This window comes from Erpetoichthys calabaricus, chromosome 3 (genome assembly GCF_900747795.2).
Source record: "Erpetoichthys calabaricus chromosome 3, fErpCal1.3, whole genome shotgun sequence".
In the NCBI taxonomy this organism is placed as follows: domain Eukaryota; kingdom Metazoa; phylum Chordata; class Cladistia; order Polypteriformes; family Polypteridae; genus Erpetoichthys; species Erpetoichthys calabaricus.
This window is the reverse complement of record NC_041396.2, coordinates 191,411,069-191,432,210: the sequence shown is the minus strand read 5'-3', so window position 1 is coordinate 191,432,210 and position 21,142 is coordinate 191,411,069. Positions and strand designations below refer to the sequence as shown.

The following is a 21,142-nucleotide window of genomic DNA, read 5'->3' as shown; positions in this document are numbered from 1 at the left end:
TCTTTCAGCGTTTTTTAACCTGTAAGGGGTGCAATCAGCCCCCCAGCTCACTATATAAAGTGGGGCAAAAAAGTATTTAGTCAGCCACCAATTGTGCAAGTTCTCCCACTTAAAAAGATGAGAGAGGCCTGTAATTTTCATCATAGGTATACCTCAACTATGAGAGACAAAATGAGAAAAAAAAAATCTAGAAAATCACATTGTCTGATTTTCGAAGAATTTATTTGCAAATTATGGTGGAAAAAAAGTATTTGGTCAATAACAAAAGTTCATCTCAATACTTTGTTATATACCCTTTGTTGGCAATGACAGAGGTCAAACGTTTTCTGTAAGTCTTCACAAGGTTTTCACACATTGTTGCTGGTATTTTGGCCCATTCCTCCATGCAGATCTCCTCTAGAGCAGTGATGTTTTGGGGCTGTCGCTGGGCAACACGGACTTTCAACTTCCTCCAAAGATTTTCTATGGGGTTGAGATCTGGAGACTGGCTAGGCCACTCCAGGACCTTGAAATGCTCCTTACGAAGCCACTCCTTCGTTACCCGGGCGGTGTGTTTGGGATCATTGTCATGCTGAAAGATCCAGCCACATTTCATCTTCAATGCCCTTGCTGATGGAAGGAGGTTTTCACTCAAAATCTGACGATACATGGCCCCATTCATTCTTTCCTTTACACGGATCAGTCTTCCTGGTCCGTTTGCAGAAAAACAGCCCCAAAGTATGATGTTTCCACCCCCATGCTTTACAGTAGGTATGGTGTTCTTTGGATGCAACTCAGCATTCTTTCTCCTCCAAACACGACGAGTAGAGTTTTTTCATCTGACCATATGACATTCTCCCAATCCTCTTCTGAATCATCCAAATGCTCTCTAGCAAACTTCAGACGGGCCTGCACATGTACTGGCTTAAGCAGGGGGACACGTCTGGCACTGCAGGATTTGAGTCCCTGGCGGCGCAGTGTGTTACTGATGGTAGCCTTTGTTACTTTGGTCCCAGCTCTCTGCAGGTCATTCACTAGGTCCCCCCCGTTCTTGTGATCATTTTGACCCCATGGGGTGAGATCTTGCGTGGAGCCCCAGATCGAGGGTGATTATCAGTGGTCTTGTATGTCTTCCATTTTCTAATAATTGCTCCCACAGTTGATTTCTTCACACCAAGCTGCTTACCTATTGCAGATTCAGTCTTCCCAGCCTGGTGCAGGTCTACAATTTTGTTTCTGGTGTCCTTTGACAGCTCTTTGGTCTTGGCCATAGTGGAGTTTGGAGTGTGACTGTTTGAGGTTGTGGACAGGTGTCTTTTATATTGATAACGAGTTCAAACAGGTGCCATTAATACAGGTAACGAGTGGAGGACAGAGGAGCCTCTTACAGAAGAAGTTACAGGTCTGTGAGAGCCAGAAATCTTGCTTGTTTGTAGGTGACCAAATACTTATTTTCCACCATAATTTGCAAATAAATTCTTTAAAAATCAGACAATGTGATTTTCTGGATTTGTTTTTTCTCATTTTGTCTCTCATAGTTGAGGTATACCTATGATGAAAATTACAGGCCTCTCTCATCTTTTTAAGTGGGAGAACTTGCACAATTGGTGGCTGACTAAATACTTTTTTGCCACACTGTATATAATTTTTTTTTGCTTCAGTTTAACTTGTCTGCTAAGAATTTAAATTTATGTTTTTTATAAAAACCTGTGGCCTCTACAGCTCAGCAGGACCAGGACTATGCAGTCCTACCATAGGAGACATACTCGAGCAGTTTGAAAGACATATCACTGAAGGTGAGAATGAATGAGCCGGTAAAAACAAGGGCAAACAAAACGGTGCCACATGCTGAGACATGTTTAGAGACATTTGTTGACTTCATCTTCCCCTTTATACAGTTTGTATATTATAGAACAATTTTTTGCCATTCTCATCTAAATGGTGGTGTAGGTCTGACCATGTGATAAGTTCTATACCACAGAAGTTTACTTGTTCACAGTCTATAGGACGATTAACTGCTTTCTAGTTAGTTTTTATCTGGTCTATAAAATTTTTGGATTTCTTTTTGTTAGAATTGCTTAAGTGGAATGAAGAGCTCAATTGCCACTTTCCAATACAGCTATTGATTTAAAAAAAAAAAAATATATATATATATATATATATATATATATATATACAGTGACTGCAGAACATTTATTTAAAGGAAATTCACAGTAGACATCCATTATAATGAAAGGGAAACTGGCAGTGCTGTAGGAATGGCTTGCTTTATTCGGTGGGTGGTTAATGAACACAGACCCCCCTACAAAAGTTACTTACATCACTTGTAACCTGATCAACTTTCAAAAGTTTTCTTCACTACATTGTTGTTACTACCCAGGACTAATTTACTTGGCTTGCTTGATGGTTGAGTACAAACCCTTGCAAAACGTTGAACTCTTCAACATTTGTAGTCACTCGTATCCTTTATTTTACAAGAAAAAAAAATTAGCATTTACATTTGTCATTTCTTTCTATTCATGGAAATAATAAATCAGTCAAATGTGGCTGTTTGTTTCTTCCATTCACACATTTGGATTTAACTATTCAGTAAGTAGAAATGAATTAACGGGAATTTCATCTGATCTGCATTTTTCAAATGATTTTTTTATTTTATAAATAATTCAGGAAATTAGGAGGTGACAGTCCACCAGGAAATAATAAAGCTTAAGTCACACCTGAGGATACCCTGCTGCTGTGCTTTCCGTGGAGTCCTATGAAAGCTGCTCCTTAATATTTGAATGACGGTGTAATAAAATCTGTTTGCTGTGCTAGCTGTCTCCAGATTGGCTGTAATTACACCACAGAAGGAAGAAAGGTAGCTGAATCCCAATCTAGATCATTTATGTAAACTCAGCCTTCTTGTCAACGTTGCTCTCAGGTTGCATGCATGCAAACCACAAAAATCATCTCTATGAACAAAACAGAGACAGTGTCAAGTTGCAGGCTGATGATATACCTTCTACTCTTTCTGTCATTGGTGATCTGTTGTTAAAGACTTTTAAAGTCTGCATCTTCAAGTTTAAATGGCTCATATTTACCCTTTAAATAACAAAGCCTTTGCTCTTGGCAATAGGAAAAACTGGGCAAAAGCAGAGCCATTATAAGAAATAAATAAAAGGAAGATTATAAAGAGGGAAGAGAGGGAAAAGTACACTTGTTTTTACACTGTTTCCCTTCAGTTTAAGCATACTGTATATTGAGCCTGATATATTGAACAAGTATCTTTAATGTACCCTCTTTTAAAAAAAGACTACAAAAAGTGCAAAAACTGAGTTAAGAACAATCACAAGCTTCTTTCTGCTTTTTCATCTTCTTTCACTAAAGTGTCCTTCCTAATGAAAAGCAAAGCAAGCGTATGTAGTGAGTAACCGAGTGTTTCCTGTGACACCTGCAAGTTCACACCCCCTTTGTCCTCACAAGTGCAAGAAAACCACAGGCCACCACGCTGGCGCCATCCCTAGCTGTGTCCAATCAATACGGCCCTATTTCCTGTCCATTTGCTGAGGTCACAGCAGAAAGTCTCATTAATTATTTCTACCAGAGCAGCTTCAAGTGTGCTTCTGGCATGACAAGTGAAAGCTGTTTGACCTTTTTTGTGATTGTGTTTGATGCCACACACACACACACACACAAGCTGTAAGCTTTAAATTAAATGCAAACGAGAATAAACACAAAACACGGCATCAGTATTGTTCACATTTTGAGTATACTGTAAAAATGTATTGGTAGCTGCATGCAGTCTGGTATATACAAATTTGTGTTTGTGTTACAAATTGGTAACAGCGGTGGCAATATTTTCTAATGCTGATCGGGCCTCAGAGGGAGGAAAGCACTTTATGGCCTCAAGTGCTTTGTTTCCATGGTAATGGCACAGGTCAATGGCAGAATCCACACCTTTGCCACTCTTCACGATTCTCCACAACTGTTGGGGAAAAAAAAAACAAGCAAAATTATTTACTTTAGTAAACCACATCAGCAAACACCCAACCAGGATCATCATTATTTGTACAAATATGTGTGAAGATTGTGAATTGAGTTATGGTTTTCATTTTGTTTTCCTTAGGAAATAAAACACCTTGTTTAAGTTTTACAGCAAGCAAAAAATATGTTTACCTGGTTGTTATAATAAAACAAGGCTTTAGTTTTCCCCATATTCATGTTAGATTACTGTTAAGGCATTACTTTTTTTAACTATCTATCTATCTATCTATCTATCTATCTATCTATCTATGATCCAAACCTAACATGATTTATTGTAAAGGCAAAAAGAAAAATTAGGAAGGCAGCTTAACATAAGTCAGTGGAGGCAGCGGGACAATACAAAGGGAGTACTGCCACTCTGCTGACCACTTCAATTTAAAATAGCTCTACAGGTTTTGTTTTACATCATTTACCTTTCAGTGAAACACTTTTAGGTTTATTCAGCATACCAAACAATTGATTTTTAACTTTCACAAATAGCTTTAACAGCATGAAGTATAAAAGCACAGAAAATTCTGGGGATTCCTCTTGCAAATTAAAGCAGGTTTAACTCAGACAAGACTTCATCAGCACTAGAGAACCAATACAAATCCATTTTCCTTAGAAAGAAATCCTTTGGGATGAGGATATCCAACACCTGACTATATACAGTACGTTCATTTGCTTTTAGGACAGTTCCCTCTGTGGCTTGGTGACTTTAAAAGCAGCAGCAAAATGGACCTGCCTGTCGTTCTTTTGCTGACTACTGTACTTAATTTTCACTCAGTAAATTCCTTTAAAATTACATGAAAGCAGGTCCTATGACATGCCTAAAATTGTGGTGAGGTGCAGAAGACAGGTTTTTTAATTTACTTTGACTCTTTGTTTCAGTTCAGTGTCAGGAGGACATTTTGAAATAAATCCGTGATATACCTACTTGCAGCAAAATTTATTCAAGCTCCATCGTCACAATCCCCCTCGTGTTCTTAGATCCGCAGATCAGCTGCTCCTAACCGTTCCCAAGGCACGTTTTAAAGTTCGTGGTGAAAGGGCTTTTTACGTCTGTGCACCTAGGCTCTGGAACTCCTTACCTTTAGTGGTTAGGCAAGCCGCTTCAGTCGCAACATTCAAATCACACCTAAAAACTCACTTCTTCACATTGGCTTTTAATTCTTAACCTGTCTTATTTCCACTTGCTTTTTGCTATTTCTCTGTTTTATTGGGTCCCCTGACCTGTTTTTAGTGTCTCTGTTTTAATTCTCTCTTAATGTTTGTTTTTAATATTTTGCTTTTAGTCTTGCTTGTTTTAACTGTACAGCGCTTCGGTCAGTTGTAATGCTGTGTTTTTAAGCGCTTAACAAATAAAAATGGTATGGTATGGTATGGTATGGATGAACCTTGTAAAGTGACAGAAGGTTCAGCTCATGCTGGTAAGAAATAATACTAATTCCAGTACTGTATATAAAGATTCAATGACTGCTTACTTCAAGTAACAGCATTTAGAACAATTATGTCATAAGTATTTCCTTAAAAAATATTAAAACATGAGGATCAGTACAGCAGTAAGTAAATTCAGTAGTTTCCCAAGACAGAAGGCAAACATTTATCTAGTATCAAATATCCAAAGTGCAAGAATGTGTCATCTTTAAAACCCACTTCTGGATAGGACTGAACACCTTGCTTTGTAATCCTTATGAATTACTTTTCTAACCAAAATCCAAGAATATATATTATATATATTATATATATATATATTTTTTTTTTCTCTTGTAATTACTTCCTTAAAAATGAAGGTTAAGAATATTTCACTGAATAAATTTGTTGCATTTTTTTTTTTTTTTTAACCCAGCTCAGGGTCAAGGGGTCTGGTCCGGAGTCTCCTCCAGCAGATTACAAACTGAGTAACCGTTTCATTAGTTACACCTACTAATCTGATGGAATTTACCACTCAAAAAGTAATAACTTCACATTTCCATAAAAGGCATCTGGAAACAGACCACTGATGAATGTATGCATGCAGAGCAGCTATAAGAAGTCAACTTAGCAGCAGTGTACCAAAGAAGTGCTGAAAGAGGCATTTCAGAAGGCACAGCTCTGTGAAAAACACAGTGATGATGTTTTAGTGGCCTAAAAACAATGAAAAACGGAACTGGAAGAATGTTATTATCTGGTCTGACGAATCCTGCTTCCAGAAGATTCGTGCTGATAGTCAGGCATATCTCTCTAAACTCCACTCCAACTCCTGTCAGTTGTCACTAGTGCAAGCCAGTGGACATGGTGTAATGATGTCAAACACATTTCATTTGGTCTGTTAGTAGGGGCTGATCGATATTTGAATGCCATATGCTATCTGAATATTACTGCTGATCACATGCACTCCATGTGCAAATACCAGGATGCTAAATAAGCCCCAGACTAGAATTAATTTATTGTCCCCATGTCCTTCCCCATCGCCAGATCTCAATCTAATTCAGTTAGGAATACTGAGACCCACCTGGTTTTAGACATACATTTATGTTTTTAAATACAATCGCCTTGCAATCTGTAAATTGGTGCATATCCATGTTAAAGCTTTTTAAATGTGACAAACCTCAAGCATAAAAAGATCTGACTCACACCACCTAGAGTGATGATAAGTGCAAGATTAGAGGATGATTGCAGATCCACAGAACATTTAATGAGGAGTATATGCAAAACAAGTGCTAGAGACCTTTTAATATTATTGATTATTTTTAGGAGGGTAGCAAAGGCACAGACCCCTTCTGATATTTTTTCGGTAATACTTTAGTTTAGGTACTGCAAACATGCATCTATTAGTCATATATTGCTAAGTAACAAAGACTTATTTTGGTCTTAAAAACAGTTACAAAGCATCGCTAAAGTGGTCAGTCAGTTCTGTGCAGAGTTGGATATTAAGAAACTTTGACACACTAACCAAATTACTTATGAATAGGAAGGATTTGCAGATCTTACACTGAACTATATGTCTCACTTAAGCCACCTCAGGCTATTCCAAAGTTAAGTTATTTTAGCAGACCACTTTATAGAGACGAATAACCAGTTTTTGTTGCTTTCTAATTGTTATTATAACCGTCGGAAGCCTTTGTTAATATCTTGTTACATAACAGTATATGAGTAAGAGATCTCAGGCCTATTGAGCTCTGATGTCTTCACTAAAACACACACATTCTCGAAGCTGCTCAATCCAATTCAAGGTCACAGGTGGCTGGAGTCTATGGCCTCAATGCTTGGGAACAAAGTGAGAAACAAACCTTGAACAAGATGCAAAATCCATCACAGGACACACATATGCATATTAACCTGCTGTAAGTCTTTGTGAATGTGGGAGTAAATCCAGAATATCTTGTGGAAAACCTCATTCAGATGAGGGGAGAACATGCAGAGTCCAAGAAGACAAAGACTTGGTGCATGCTTTGAACACAAGAAGCTGAAACCATGAGGTAACTGCTCAATTATACACTTCACTTGCTCTAGGCAACACAAATGGACAAACCAGTGTAAAATCATCACTATGCTGGTCTTATTCAGCATTTTACTTCAATGTCAAATGTTTCATTGCATTTATTGCCACTTCATTTACTCTTTGCTGCTGGTGTGCCACCAAATGCTGGATGCCCCCTTTCTTAAACAGCTGGCTTTTAACCAGTAATGCTTCCCTCATTTGTTACATATGTACTGCATAGAAATGCTATGCTGAAATTGACGGTCCACCGGACACTGTATTTTTACAGACAGAAAAGACTATGGATGATGCGTTGCTTGTACCTGCCAGTCACTTGGCACACCAGTCATCTACAGTATATGTTTATTGTGGATTTGCTCAAGTTAAATTCCTCCTAGGGCACCTTGTCTGTTGTTATAAATCATTTTGATCAATTGAGGTCTGCAGAATGACATGAAAAATTGGGAGGCACTCTACTACTTTGAGATATCACAATTGGGCAAATCAATCTATTGTACAAGGGCAAATCTATGAAAAGCATACTCTTTTCATAAGCCATTGATTTAATTCTTACCCTTAATTAAAAATATGTCTAAAATTACCAAAATAAACTTGGTATGCAGCACAAACTGCCACATACAGGCAGCATTATAGTGTTTGAGCAGCTACTGTATGATTGGCATATCTGGTTCAATTCTTTTAAAATATACTAATGGTATTCAATATGAAGTCTGTCCAAAGTCCCTTCATGTAAAACTAATGTTTGCTGAAAGTTTGAATCAATTCTGTTCTATGCAGCATGGAACAACATACGTTCATGCTATAATGGAAGTTTGTGTGCTTTAAGAGCATATTTAAAAGTTTATATAGTACTAGGGGGTTCCCCTTGCTCACTTCACTTGCCAGTCACTTCACGTCTCTGCCGCTCACATTATGAAGAGGGGGGCTGAACGCACCCCAAGGAGACGCAGTCGCTACTCTGAAATCCCCTCTTAAACAGTCATACAATGGGAAACAAATACATTTTTTTTTACCTCCTCTTTGCTCAATCAGCTGCTGGCTTGCTGCTGCCATGCTGTGTGATCTGCATCTCGTGCTGCACTTCAAACATTTAAAAGCCTATACAGCTTGTCCTACTCTTTGTCTTTTATTTCCGGCCCTGAGCGTGGTTAAATCTTTTGGCACAAAGTCCTGTCTCGTGAGACACGAGTTCTTGATATTTTTTAGTTTATAATTTAAAAACATAATCTGAAAATCTAACAAAATCACATTAAAGTTCGATAAATTCTGAAAAGAATGATACCAAACATATATATGTAGGTTTTAAAATAAGCCCGATATAAAGTGTGACAAATAACGTGACATAAAAAACATCACAGTTGCAACGTCCGTATCGCCTTCCCGAGGCAAAAAGAGCTGAAGTGGAGCTTGAGATCAAGCACATGCTGAAACTAGGAGTAATAGAGGAAAGTCATAGTCCCTGGTCCAGTCCCATCTCCTTGGTCAATAAGCCTGATTGGAGTTGGAGGTTTTGCAGTGACTTCCGTCGGCTTAATCAAGTGGACGACCTCCTTGAGAGGCAGGCTCAGTACTTGACCACGCTGGACATGACATAGGGGTACTGGCAGGTTCCTTTAAGGGACTCCGCGAAGGTTAAGACCGCGGGTTTAGTACCCCTAGCAGACACTGGCAGTGTCATGTCTTTCCATTTGGGTTACACAGGGCTCTGGCAACTTTCCAGCGTCTGGTGGACAAAGTGCTCAGGCCTCATAACTCATACAGTACTGCCTACCTGGATGACGTGATCATCTATTCCAGCACATGGATGGAACACCTACAGCAGGTAAAAGCGGTATTGCAGACACTTGGTGAGAGGCTGGACTTCGGATTAATCCAAAGAAATGTTTCTTTGGATTGAGCGAAGCAAAGTATTTAGGCTACCTGGTGGGTCGGGGTACCGTGAAGCCACAGTGCTCCAAAGTAGGTGCCATTTTGAAATGGCCCCGTCCGCAAACCAAGAGGCAGGTCCAAGCCTTTCTCGGGCTGGCAGGGTACTACCGCCTTTGTGCCCCGGTTCGCGGAGAGAGCTGCGCCCTTGACTGATTTGACAAAGAAGAGGGCCCCAAACATTGTGGTATGGACTGACAAATCAGGCGCTGCATTTAGTGACCTGAAGCAGGCCCTTACGTCCGCACCTGTTTTGAAAGCACCTAACTTTTCTTTACCTTTCATCCTCCAGACGGACGCTTTGGACATAGGCTTGGGAGCCGTGCTGAGCCAAAGCGTCAACGGTGTGGAACACCCCGTCATGTACCTGAGCCGGAAACTGTTGGACCGGGAGACCAGGTATGCGGCAGTGGAGAAGGAGGCTTTGGCGATTAAATGGGCGATTACTCAGCTGAGGTACTACCTGTTGGACTGGGAATTCACCCTTGTCACGGACCATGCTCCTTTACAGTGGATGGCCCTGCACAAGGAGTCGAATCCGTGGGTCACCTGGTGGTTTCTTGACCTCCAGCCGTGCAAGTTTTCCCTCATTCATCATCGGGACTCTCTTCACGCCAACCTTGATGCCCTTTCTTGGGTTCACGACCTCTCGGTCAGGGTCGCCTGACCCAACAAGTCTGGGGTGGGGGGGGGGGCCTTGTCACACACGTGCATGGGAGGCAGCTAACACGTGTACAGGAACATCGCAACGCCGTCAGAAGAAAGGACGCACTATCTTTGATATATGCACATACTAAATCGACAGGACACACATTCAACTGGGACAACGTGAAAGTAAAATTTAAGGCCAGTACAAAAAGCGCCAGAGAGTTGGCCGAGTCTTGGCTATCAGATGAAAATGCCATCAACAGACACTTGGACATAAACCCAGCATATGCCAACTTAAGAAGGACATATACACATTAATTAAACTATACAACCCCCCCCCCCTTGATTATACTGACTTAGTCACCTCCACCCACCCCCCCCCCCAATGCCCCCCCCCCATACTGAATGTGTTGCTATATATTGCCTTTGATTCTTGTAAGTCTAAGCATTATCCTCTGATGAAGACCCCTGACAGGGGTTGAAAGCTCAGGAATAAAACTATTTTATGATACGTGATTCGTTTTTTCTCCCTTTGTGGATCTCCAACTGCAAATATGCAAACCCGTATCACAGACCTTCTCTTCCATATATATATATATATATATATATATGTATGAGAGAGAGTAGATATTTGGATAATTTGTAGCAGAAGGTATAATCTTCAATCATGATAAGGCATGGCACAAATTATCCAAATTGAAGTGCTGATGAGTCCACACTCTTATTCCTCTGTTCATTCTCTAACTCACTTAAACCAGTTGAGGATTTTTTTTTTGTGTTGGGGACGCAGCCTATCTCAGCAGCACTGTCCATAACCAGGCTCTCTTATATGGGTCCACTTGCTTGGGAACAGAGTAAACAGTCACCCTGGGTAGCATCATGTATAACACCATCATTAGGTCTACATACGGGTGCAGTCTATAGCAGGGCACACCCATGCACCCACACTGCCAAAGCACTTTAGAATCACCAGTTGACCTAACCTGAAAATCTTTGTGGATGCAGGATAAAATCCTGACTACCTAGAGAAAATCCCACACCAACACTGGGAGAGTGTGAAAACACCGCCCAGAGTGAGATATGAGCACAGGACTCTTAAGACGTGAGGCAACAAGCCAAACCATTGTACCAAAGTGCTTATGACAGACAGATAGATAGATTTTTGTCCCCAGGGAGAAATTTGTCTTTTCACAGAAGGTCTTTAAATACATACATAAATAGGTAGATAGATACACAAACAAACATAAATAAATATACACACACAATGGGGAGGGGTCTAATCATACACTAAAATGACTTAAACGGAAGAAACCGAAAAAAAAACTTGACTAGCACAGTCACCACAGACCAGTTGGTATAAAGGAGCCCCAGTAGCGTTTCTTGACACACTTCTGCTGAATGATTCGCTGGCTGAAAGGCCTCAATGTTGTTGTGTCAGACACAGGATGTGCAGTTAAAACTGAGCTTTCCGTTTTAACTTGTTGATTCATATTGTTTGTTCATATTGTTCTGCTGCTAAGTGTTGAAAATAATCATAAAAATCTTTTAACATTTTTGTAATCTTTAATGTTTACTAATAAGTTGGTACTTTCACAAGCCCAATGGTCATTTCAAATTTGCTGGTGATTTTCTAACTGACAATACACACTCAACACAGAGGCTGTGGAGTAATACTATTCTGGGAACAACTGTTGATTTGAGGTTCAGCTGATTGAAGACTCTACTACAATCCTCATCTTCGCATGGAAAGGGACAGTTTACTTTGCTGCTCAGTGAGGCAGTTAAATATTTCAGCAGTCTCAATTGTCTCTTAGCCTTTCATTCTTCAGATGTTTCATTTAGGCCTGCAAAACCACTGTGCAGAGGTGGACAATCTTTCCACACATACCAGTAATTGCAGCTTGTGACTGCTTATCAACAAGTCATATAAAATACCTCTGCATTTAGTGCCTTTGTGTCTCCTCCAGAAATAGGTTCTCCACTTTGTGACCAGTGATCTGATTTCAGTGCCTCTATACCAGCATTTGAAACCATTCATTTATAGCTTTCCTGTCTTTCTCATTTTCTGAATCTCAACAACATATTCAGCTCTCACTCTGGCAACAGTGGCAGTGGCATTTCCTTTTAGAAGTCATTACAGAGTATCACATGCCTTCATTGAATTATAAATTAAGAATGAATGCCACCTGAAAGAGACTTTGAAGCAGACCCACTACCAGCTTTTTGAGTCTGATTACAAAAAGTTAAAATATCACTGGCACTTCATTTTGCACATGCCTCTGAAAAAGTATTAATTTCTTTAACACAAGTTTAATTCATATAACCCCTTTAAAGCCAATAGACATTTCTTTTATGCTATCAAGCTGTACATGAACACAGCCATTAAGGATAAGTAGTCTTATTTAAAACATTGCAGAAACAAAGACATACAGTATATCAAATTGTCCTAAAGGTATAAATGTCTTAAAATGGTACACTGCGCGAACAACAGGTCATAAATGGCTTGCCTCTGTCCTAGAATAAACCATCCTTTTATTTTCTATGACCAAGTTGCTGTTGCAGGGATCCACATGCTGTATCAATATCTTTGGGTGCAAGGCAGGAGCAATGCACAGAACCCACACAGAGAGTGACTGGGGCCATTACTAGACTATACCATTTAATTTAATAAACGCAGCAAGTATGACCTACATTTATATTTCTTCACAGGGATGGACAATAGTAATAATAATAATGGTAACAAAGAAATACTCACCTCTGAGTAGCCTGCATCATGATGCCTGGATCTAGCCTTAAAAGAAATGTAAACAAAAAAAATGTAATTAAAATTAACATTATTCAGACAAAACATGAGGACACTATCCAGCCAATGTGGAAATCTAAACATGGGACACAATTTGTGTTTAATGTGCAACTTACTCTTTATCTATCCAACTACATGTAGCTTGAGAAAATACCTTTTTATACTTTAATGTACAAATTTAATACACATTGTATCTAAAGCCAAATTTTACATACCTGCGTAAACAACAAACATAGAACACTTATATAAAGAAAAACACTTTTATGAATGTACAAAATTTAAAATGCAATAATCCTGCCTTATACAGAACTAACTATAGAAGTGTAAGGACCCTTTTATTTCAAAATGGGCATCTTGCTTACTCATCTCTCAGTCCTATCCTACAGATTCTCCCATCATCACTCCATCTCCCTTTTAGATAAATGGGTAGGTACAACTTTATTTGCCTTTTAAATAAACAAATAATATTATATTACAAAAAACAAAAGAAAACCTCTGACTTGGCTACGGGCGGCACGGTGGCGCAGTGGGTAGCGCTGCTGCCTCGCAGTTGGGAGATCTGGGGACCTGGGTTCGCTTCCCGGGTCCTCCCTGCGTAGAGTTTGCATGTTCTCCCCGTGTCTGCATGGGTTTCCTCCCACAGTCCAGAGACATGCAGGTTAGGTGGATTGGCGATTCTAAATTGCCCCTAGTGTGTGCTTGGTGTGTGGGTGTGTTTGTGTGTGTCCTGCGGTCGGTTGGCACCCTGCCTGGGATTGGTTCCTGCCTTGTGCCCTGTGTTGGCTGGGATTGGCTCCAGCAGACCCCCGTGACCCTGTGTTCGGATTCAGCGGGTTGGAAAATGAATGGATGGATGGATGACTTGGCTACATATAAAAAGAGCAGTTACAGTCACAGTGGGGGTTTATACAATTGTATTGCTATGGTATAAAGGAGCCCCAGTAGTGTTTCTTGATACACTTCTGCTTAATAATTTTTTGGCTGAAAGTACTCAATGTGTCAGAGAGAGGATGCACAGCATTGTTCATAATGGCACTCAGTTTTGTTTTAATTCTCTCCTTCTCTATGATGTCTGTCTCCTAAGAAAAAAAAGAGTCTGCTCTGCTCTTTCTTCTGTAGTTCCTCTGTGTTATGAGAACAGTCCAACCTGTCATTGATGTGGACCCCCAAATACTTGTAAGCGTGGTCCACCTCTACATGCACTCCTTGAATAGTGAGTGGACACAGAAGCTCTTTGGTGTGGTGGAAGTCAATGACCAGTTCCTTGGTTTGGCTGATGTTAAGATGCAGAAAATTCTCTTTGCACCAAGAAATAAACATTTGCACCTGACTCTTATATTCTGTCTCACCTCCTTTATCAATACAGCCCATAAGTGAATAATCATTTGAGAACTTCTGCATATGACATAACCTGGTGTTATTTTTGTAGTCGGAGGTGTACAGAGTGAAGAGAAAAGGAGACAGGACTGTTACTTTTGGTGCTCACGTTTTGCTCATATCCATATCAGAAACACAGTCATTGAATCTCACAAACTGCGGCCTCCCTGACAGATAGTCCATTATTTAGGGCACCATAGGCTCGTCCACCTGCCTATCCCCGTGGTTACCCTTTAACAACGATGTCTGGATGGTATTGAAGGCACTGGAAAATTAAAAAGACATAATCCTCACAGTGCTGCCAGATTTGTCCAGATGTAGATACGCCATGTGGAGTAGATGATTGCAATTAATCAACTAGCAGTCTGTGGAATCATGCCCAGTGTTTCAATAATAAGTGCACCTTCTAGACAGCTCCAGCTGTCAATGGCAGCGTTGGTAAGAATGTATAAAACGTATTCTACGCCTTCCTTGTAGGTTTCTGATGGGCTTGCAAGATTCAGGAGTTCTTAATGCCATGAAGCTGCAAGTTCCTCGTAGCTTTACCAAGAATAATCCTAAGTATCATCATCAGATTAAGAGTGGTCCAGAAAATGTGGACTACAACTAATGGTTTAAATTCATGCAAAGATACAATTGTCCAAAACAATTATACTGAAGACCCATTTAATGAATCATTAAATACCTGGTGGTTGGTTGACCCATACAGCCATATTAGTTCCCCCCAAATAATCCATACAACCTTTCATCTGAGCCTGCCATCAACAAGGTGAAGAAGATGGGCCAAGTGGAGCGATAGCAAAGTGGCTGGTATGAGTGTAAACTGAACAGGCTAGACTGATTTTTTTAAGTTTTACATAAGAGTCAGTGTTTTGAGTCTTCACACAAAGAAGAGCACTATACTAAAATAAACTGAAACTATATCATATATTGGCAATGGAATATTGTCTTTCAAACAACAATATTGGTTGAGGACTGTGTTACCTCCATGATAGTTTAAGATGCACTAAAACATTTTCTTGTGTTTGTGCATATGCACTTTGCAACACTACATAGTATTTGGCCTTTTTAGAGACAGTGGGTTTAATGTGTCAATGTTTAAAACAGTTTTGCCTATTAATTTTATATTTAATTGGGAGTTATCAGTTCTAATGAATGAGTGAAAAGAACACCATGCTTAATAAGAACCCAAGAGATGAAATGTTATTGGATTTTGTTTTATTTATGGATTCTCCATAAGAAACACTTTGTTCCAAAGTTCAACGATCCAGTTTCTAGTCATGTCATTTGATCCAATGTTTGCAGAGAGCTGGATCAGATATTTGGAGCATCAGCTGGACAGATCAGAGACACCAAAACAGGTAGTGAGAGTGTTGTGGAAAGGCTTTTCTGGAAATTCTGTTTAGGATCAGTTGAACTCTCACTTACAGAACAGATGAGATGTGGAACCCGAATCACACTTGCTGGAGATATCAGAAGTGAAGGTGGCTGCATGGAGATGTTCAAAATTGCCTGTCATAGAATGGGTGCCAAACCAATAAGTGCACGTGTGCAAAGAGCTTGGTAAGTCTAAGGTGAACGACTTTCAGAGAGCCAAGTTATTCACTGACTCCCAAAAATAGACACTTCATTACTCTAGGCTGATCTTAGCATTAGTGGGATAACAATGAAGTTTGACTTAAGAGGGTTACTGACACTCAGAAATGTACTTCCAAAACACCTCAGCATGGTGTAAGTGCCTATTTAGGATTTTTATATTTTATAGATTCGCTGTGTAATCATATTTTGACTACTACTGCATGTGTGGCTACTGGGAAAAATAAATTATTTATCTTGCTGATCTCTCCTTCTACTCTCATCATGGCTCTTTTTTGAGTGTTTTAACCTAGTTCCCCAATTGAGCTAACACATTTAGCCAACAATGCACATTTAGACATCTCTTTGTTCTCTGCTACCTTCTTGCACATTGGAACGTGGTTTTAGAGTGATGTAATGGTTGACCACATTTTCTCATTTCTGCTATTATGCGACTAACACAATTTGTCTACAAACATAAGAAGGCTTTCAATGTGACTGACAAGCAACTCATGAAAGCAGGCACAGTCCTCAAAAACACAAACCTGCATAATGAAGAAGCAACACCATGGAATAAGGAGTCAACTGTTAATCTTATCTTCAACATATGAGCAGTCATGTGTATTTCCATGAAGTGTTTTTTTTTCGATTAGGAAAGCAGTAATGATGGCATAGTCCTTATTGGCTGGTGGAAGGTGCTTGTTTCTGCTTCGTTAGCTTGGATGAGCAGTGAAACATATCTACCTAACAAGAAAGAAGTCCAGCTGCCATGACTCAGCTACCAGATATTATCAGGAAAGTCTGCTTTATCACAGGGAAAACCCTGGACACACTGGGAGCTGTTGTTCAAAAGTAGATAATGGCAAAACTTGACGTCATCATGGGGCGGCACGGTGGCGCAGTGGGTAGCGCTGCTGCCTCGCAGTTGGGAGATCTGGGGACCTGGGTTCGCTTCCCGGGTCCTCCCTGCGTGGAGTTTGCATGTTCTCCCCGTGTCTGCGTGGGTTTCCTCCGGGCGCTCCGGTTTCCTCCCACAGTCCAAAGACATGCAGGTTAGGTGGATTGGCGATTCTAAATTGGACCTCGTGTGTGCTTGGTGTGTGGGTGTGTTTGTGTGTGTCCTGCGGTGGGTTGGCACCCTGCCCGGGATTGGTTCCTGCCTTGTGCCCTGTGTTGGCTGGGATTGGCTCCAGCAGACCTCCGTGACCCTGTGTTCGGATTCAGCGGGTTGGAAATGGATGGATGGATGGACGTCATCATGAAAAATCCCCTCCATCCCCTCCAGGAGATACTCTCTTAGAGCACTTTTAGCCACAGGCTCATTCCACCAAGGTGTGGTAAGAAGCGCCTCTGGGGGTCTTTTTTGCCCACTGCTATCAAGCAGTTCAATGCTTCCTCCCATTAAGTTAAGTTTGAAATACCTGCACAATATACTTTTATTTATTTATTTATTGATTGATTGACTGTATTATTTGTCCTGTGAATCTGTATCTTTATTTTTAATGTTTATGTTGTTGTATGCATCTGACAAAGATATACATCTTCTGAAAGACCATCTAATACAGGTAAAATTCCATTACAATGAATATCTTTACAACGAAGTATTTTTATGGTCCCGGCAGCTTCCCCATATGACATGAGTCTATAGAAATCTCGTTACTACGAAGTACATTCAGCAGATACTTTTATTACAACGAAGTGCACAAAAGACCTTGAAATGCAGCTCTCGATTGTGGCAAAAAGAAAAAAGACATTGCCAGTGAATTCGGAATTTCGCTATCGACGCGGTCAACTTTCTTGAAAGACAGAGCAAAAAAAGTAGAAAAATCTCGGGTTGCAAACGTATGTGAACTGCTGCATTTGAAGACATCGAAAAAGCCGTTTTTATGTGGTTCAGTGATTCTCGTTCAAGAACCATTCCTATTAATGCGGCACTCGATCAAGAAAATGTGAGGTTTGTAAACTCTCTTGGGACCCCCCACAACTGGACAGCAAGCCGAAGAACGTCCCGAAGTGCGATCTCCGCGTCTGTACTGGGCAATAGCAGATATGCTGCGTCTCTCTGCCAAAGTAAACAGTGTCATGCTTGGGTCACAGATTTGCACAGAAACACATAAGATTGTAGAGACAGGAGTTTAAACGTGCTCCTTGACAAGACGGTGATGACAAATCCGTCTCACAATTAAAAGAATGCAAACATATCTTCCTCTTCAAAGGAGTGCGCGTCAGGAGCAGGGAAGGACAGAGATAGAGAAAGGCAAACAAACAATCCGCAAGTGCTTTTGGACTTTTAAGTCTGCGAAGTACTGTGCGGATCACGCGATAGATCAGCCGCAAGTAAGCCCAGCAGTAAGGGAGCAATGTGAAGGTAGTCTTTCAGCGTCTTTTTTTTTAACCTGTAGGGGTGCGATCATCCCCCCAGCTCACAACAGAAAAGATCTCGAGGGGTGATGCAAGGTTAGGAGCATGTAAATTGTAAATGCAGATACTGTAACAGGATTACTTGATCACTGACCTGGCCACGACTCTGCCTGACTGCTGTGTCTGTGTATAGCAGAGTGGCAGATCAAGCTACAACAAATAACTGTGCCGCTCCTGTTTCAAGCTGAATAAAGCTGGTTTTGCTAAAATACTGAGACTAAGCCTCGTGTTTTGGGATGCAATTACCGGGAGCCCAGGATTCCCGGACATTTTTCATTCCCGCATTCGGGAACAGCCAAGCTTGCATATATAGCGTGTAAAAGTGTAAAAATCGATCAAGAAATAACAGAGTTATAGTTGAAAATAATTAAGGTGGCGCCATTGCTGCAGCTTGCACTTCATCAGACAACAGCTTTGAACAGCAACTTGAAATTGCAATGCGTCAGTTTGTTGCATCCGTATTATCTGTGCCAAGAAACTTGCCATCACAGAATGATGACAAGAAACTGGATGCATCAGTAAAAGCTGAAATGGTGGTGTTTGAGCGCAACGGGAAGCGCGGGCGTTGTTTAGAAGAAGTCTAGCAGTATCTGATGATTGTGCCGCCTACTTCAGTGGAGGCACAGCGTGCTTTCTCAGCAGCTGGCGTACTTCTGCATGAAGGTACGCTCTCGCATGGATGACCGCACGCTGGACACGTTAATACTAATTCATAACATTGGTATAGCGCTTTTCTCAGTACTCAAAGTGCTATCCACACAGGGAGGAACCGGGAAGCGAACCTACAATCTTCCACAGTCTCCTTACTGCAAAGCAGCACTACTACTGCACCACCTGTGAGGACGTTGTGCTTTCTACGCTCTTATTACCACAACTAAAGATACATGAACTTCTATGACAGCATGAACTGCTTGTAGATAAGGTTATTCTTTTATTTGTGTCAACATATTGCAGTAGTTTTAGTAAAAATAAGTGTTGGTCGTTCTAAAACCGTTCACATGTGAGATGCCCGGGATTCCCGAATTCTCGGGAATGGATAAACCCGTCCGGGAATGGATTCCCTACCACCAACTCAACAAGCTAATTAAAAGGGCAAGCTCAGTTATAGGACGCTCTCTGAACTCCACGGAGGTCGTAGCAAATGAGAGAATTAAAACAAAACTGAATGTCACTTTAAATAAAACTGCACATCCTCTCTGTGACACACTAACACATTGTACTTTCAATAAACTAATCATTCAGCAGAAGTGTGTCAAGAAACGCTACTGGGGCTCCTTTGTACCGACAGCAGTAAGTCTGTTTAATGCCTCACTGGGACTGTGAGTGCCAAGGCAGAAGTTTTTCTTTCTTTTTAGTTTTCTTCCCCTTTGGTCATTTTGGTGTGTGATCAGAGCATAGTGTGTGTGTATATTTATTTATTTCTTTGTTTGTTTGTTTATCTACCTATTTATGTATTTATTTATTTAAAGACCTTCTGTATGAAGCCAAATTCCCCCTGGGGACGTCTATATAATGCCTCACTGTGACTGTGTCTGCCAAGTCAGAAGTTTTTCTTTTTAATTTTCTTCCTTTATAGTCGTTCTGGTGCCTGTTCAGACCAAAGTGTGTGTGTGTGTGTGTGTGTGTGTATTTATTTATTTACTTATCTAACAATTTAAAGAGCTTCTGTAAAAAGCCAAATTGTTCCCTGGGGACAAATAAAGTTCTATCTATCTAGCTATCTAATAGGGAATATCAGTCCAGGCACAGACACCAGCAGTTTATGAACACAGTTACACGGTGCTCCTTCTGTTGGGCCTCTTCATCAAAACAAATGCTAATGGAATTGCTGGCAATGTAGTAGCAACAGGTGTACTAGGCTTGTCATAAACTATCATAAAAGATTATGGTCTTGAACAGAAGGCACCATTTATTATTGTCATTAGCTTTTAGCATTTTATTTTGAAATATCTGTATATAAATCACATTTTAGAGAAACAGTTACAATAAAATACTATTACAGTATCACTAAAAGATAAAAAAATACAAACCAAAGAGATTTACAGATTAATTGCTATGCTTTAGTGTTTTCAGTAACGTTTGTCTATGCTATTTTAACATCGTCAGTGTCTCTGGGTACTGAAAAACAGGACCATAAGATGTTTTGTATTATAAACTCTATATATACTGTGATGGACGGCAGGCGTTTCAGCCTGGCCTGGACGTCCCTCATCAGAGGAAAGGAAAAAAAGCAGCATGTTCAGGACACTACATCCCCCGGGACGCTAGATGGCAGCTCCCCTGGACGGAAATGGTTCCTCGGACTCCTGCAGGGCAGCATGGGGTATGGAGTCCGTCTCTTCAGCCCTGTTGGGTGCCATGGGTGCGGCCAGGGGGAGTTCACCAAGAACCCGGGGACTATTACAGTTACGTCAACCCGGATGTACTTCGGGGTCACGTGGACGGAAGCCCACAGTACTTCCAGGATACTTGAAGAAGGCATTTGACCCAGAGAAGAAATACTTCCGGGTCATGGACTTTAAAAGGACTCTGGGAAACCCCAGCAGATTGAGCCGGAGTTGGGTGGGAGTGTGACGGAGCTGGTGGGAGTTGGAAGATTGGTATTTGTTATTGTATTGATTATTGATTTATTACTGAAAATTGTGGAGTGTGTGGTGCTTTGTGCACTTTAAAGAAGAAAATATTAAAAAGAATCTTCTTGTGCTTTTAAATGTGTGTCTGCACGTCTGTCTGGTGGGTTCAATAGGGCTCTATAGAGCGCATTATACCACAATATATGGAGTATAAAAGTAACCTTGATTAGAAAGAATATATGCACTGTATTTGTCATGTTTACATTAAAATAAGGTGTACATTGCAAAAGGATTACCAGAGCAGCAAACACTATGGAATCAAAAAGATGACGCAAAGCCCATAAAGCACTGAGT

General features: G+C 40.5%; 1 protein-coding gene across 1 annotated transcript in view; it reads right to left on the bottom strand.

Moving 5' to 3' along the window:
* Window positions 1-3,708: 3,708 nt before the first annotated feature.
* Window positions 3,709-21,142, bottom strand: part of pdss2 (prenyl (decaprenyl) diphosphate synthase, subunit 2) — a 230,990-nt gene continuing 213,556 nt past the window's right edge. The window contains exons 7-8 of the mRNA XM_028797629.2: window positions 12,795-12,830; window positions 3,709-3,943 (exon numbers count right to left, since the gene is read on the bottom strand). Coding sequence (XP_028653462.1) covers window positions 3,788-3,943; window positions 12,795-12,830 — 192 coding nt within the window. The 3' untranslated portion in view covers window positions 3,709-3,787. The remainder of the gene's footprint in view (window positions 3,944-12,794; window positions 12,831-21,142) is intronic.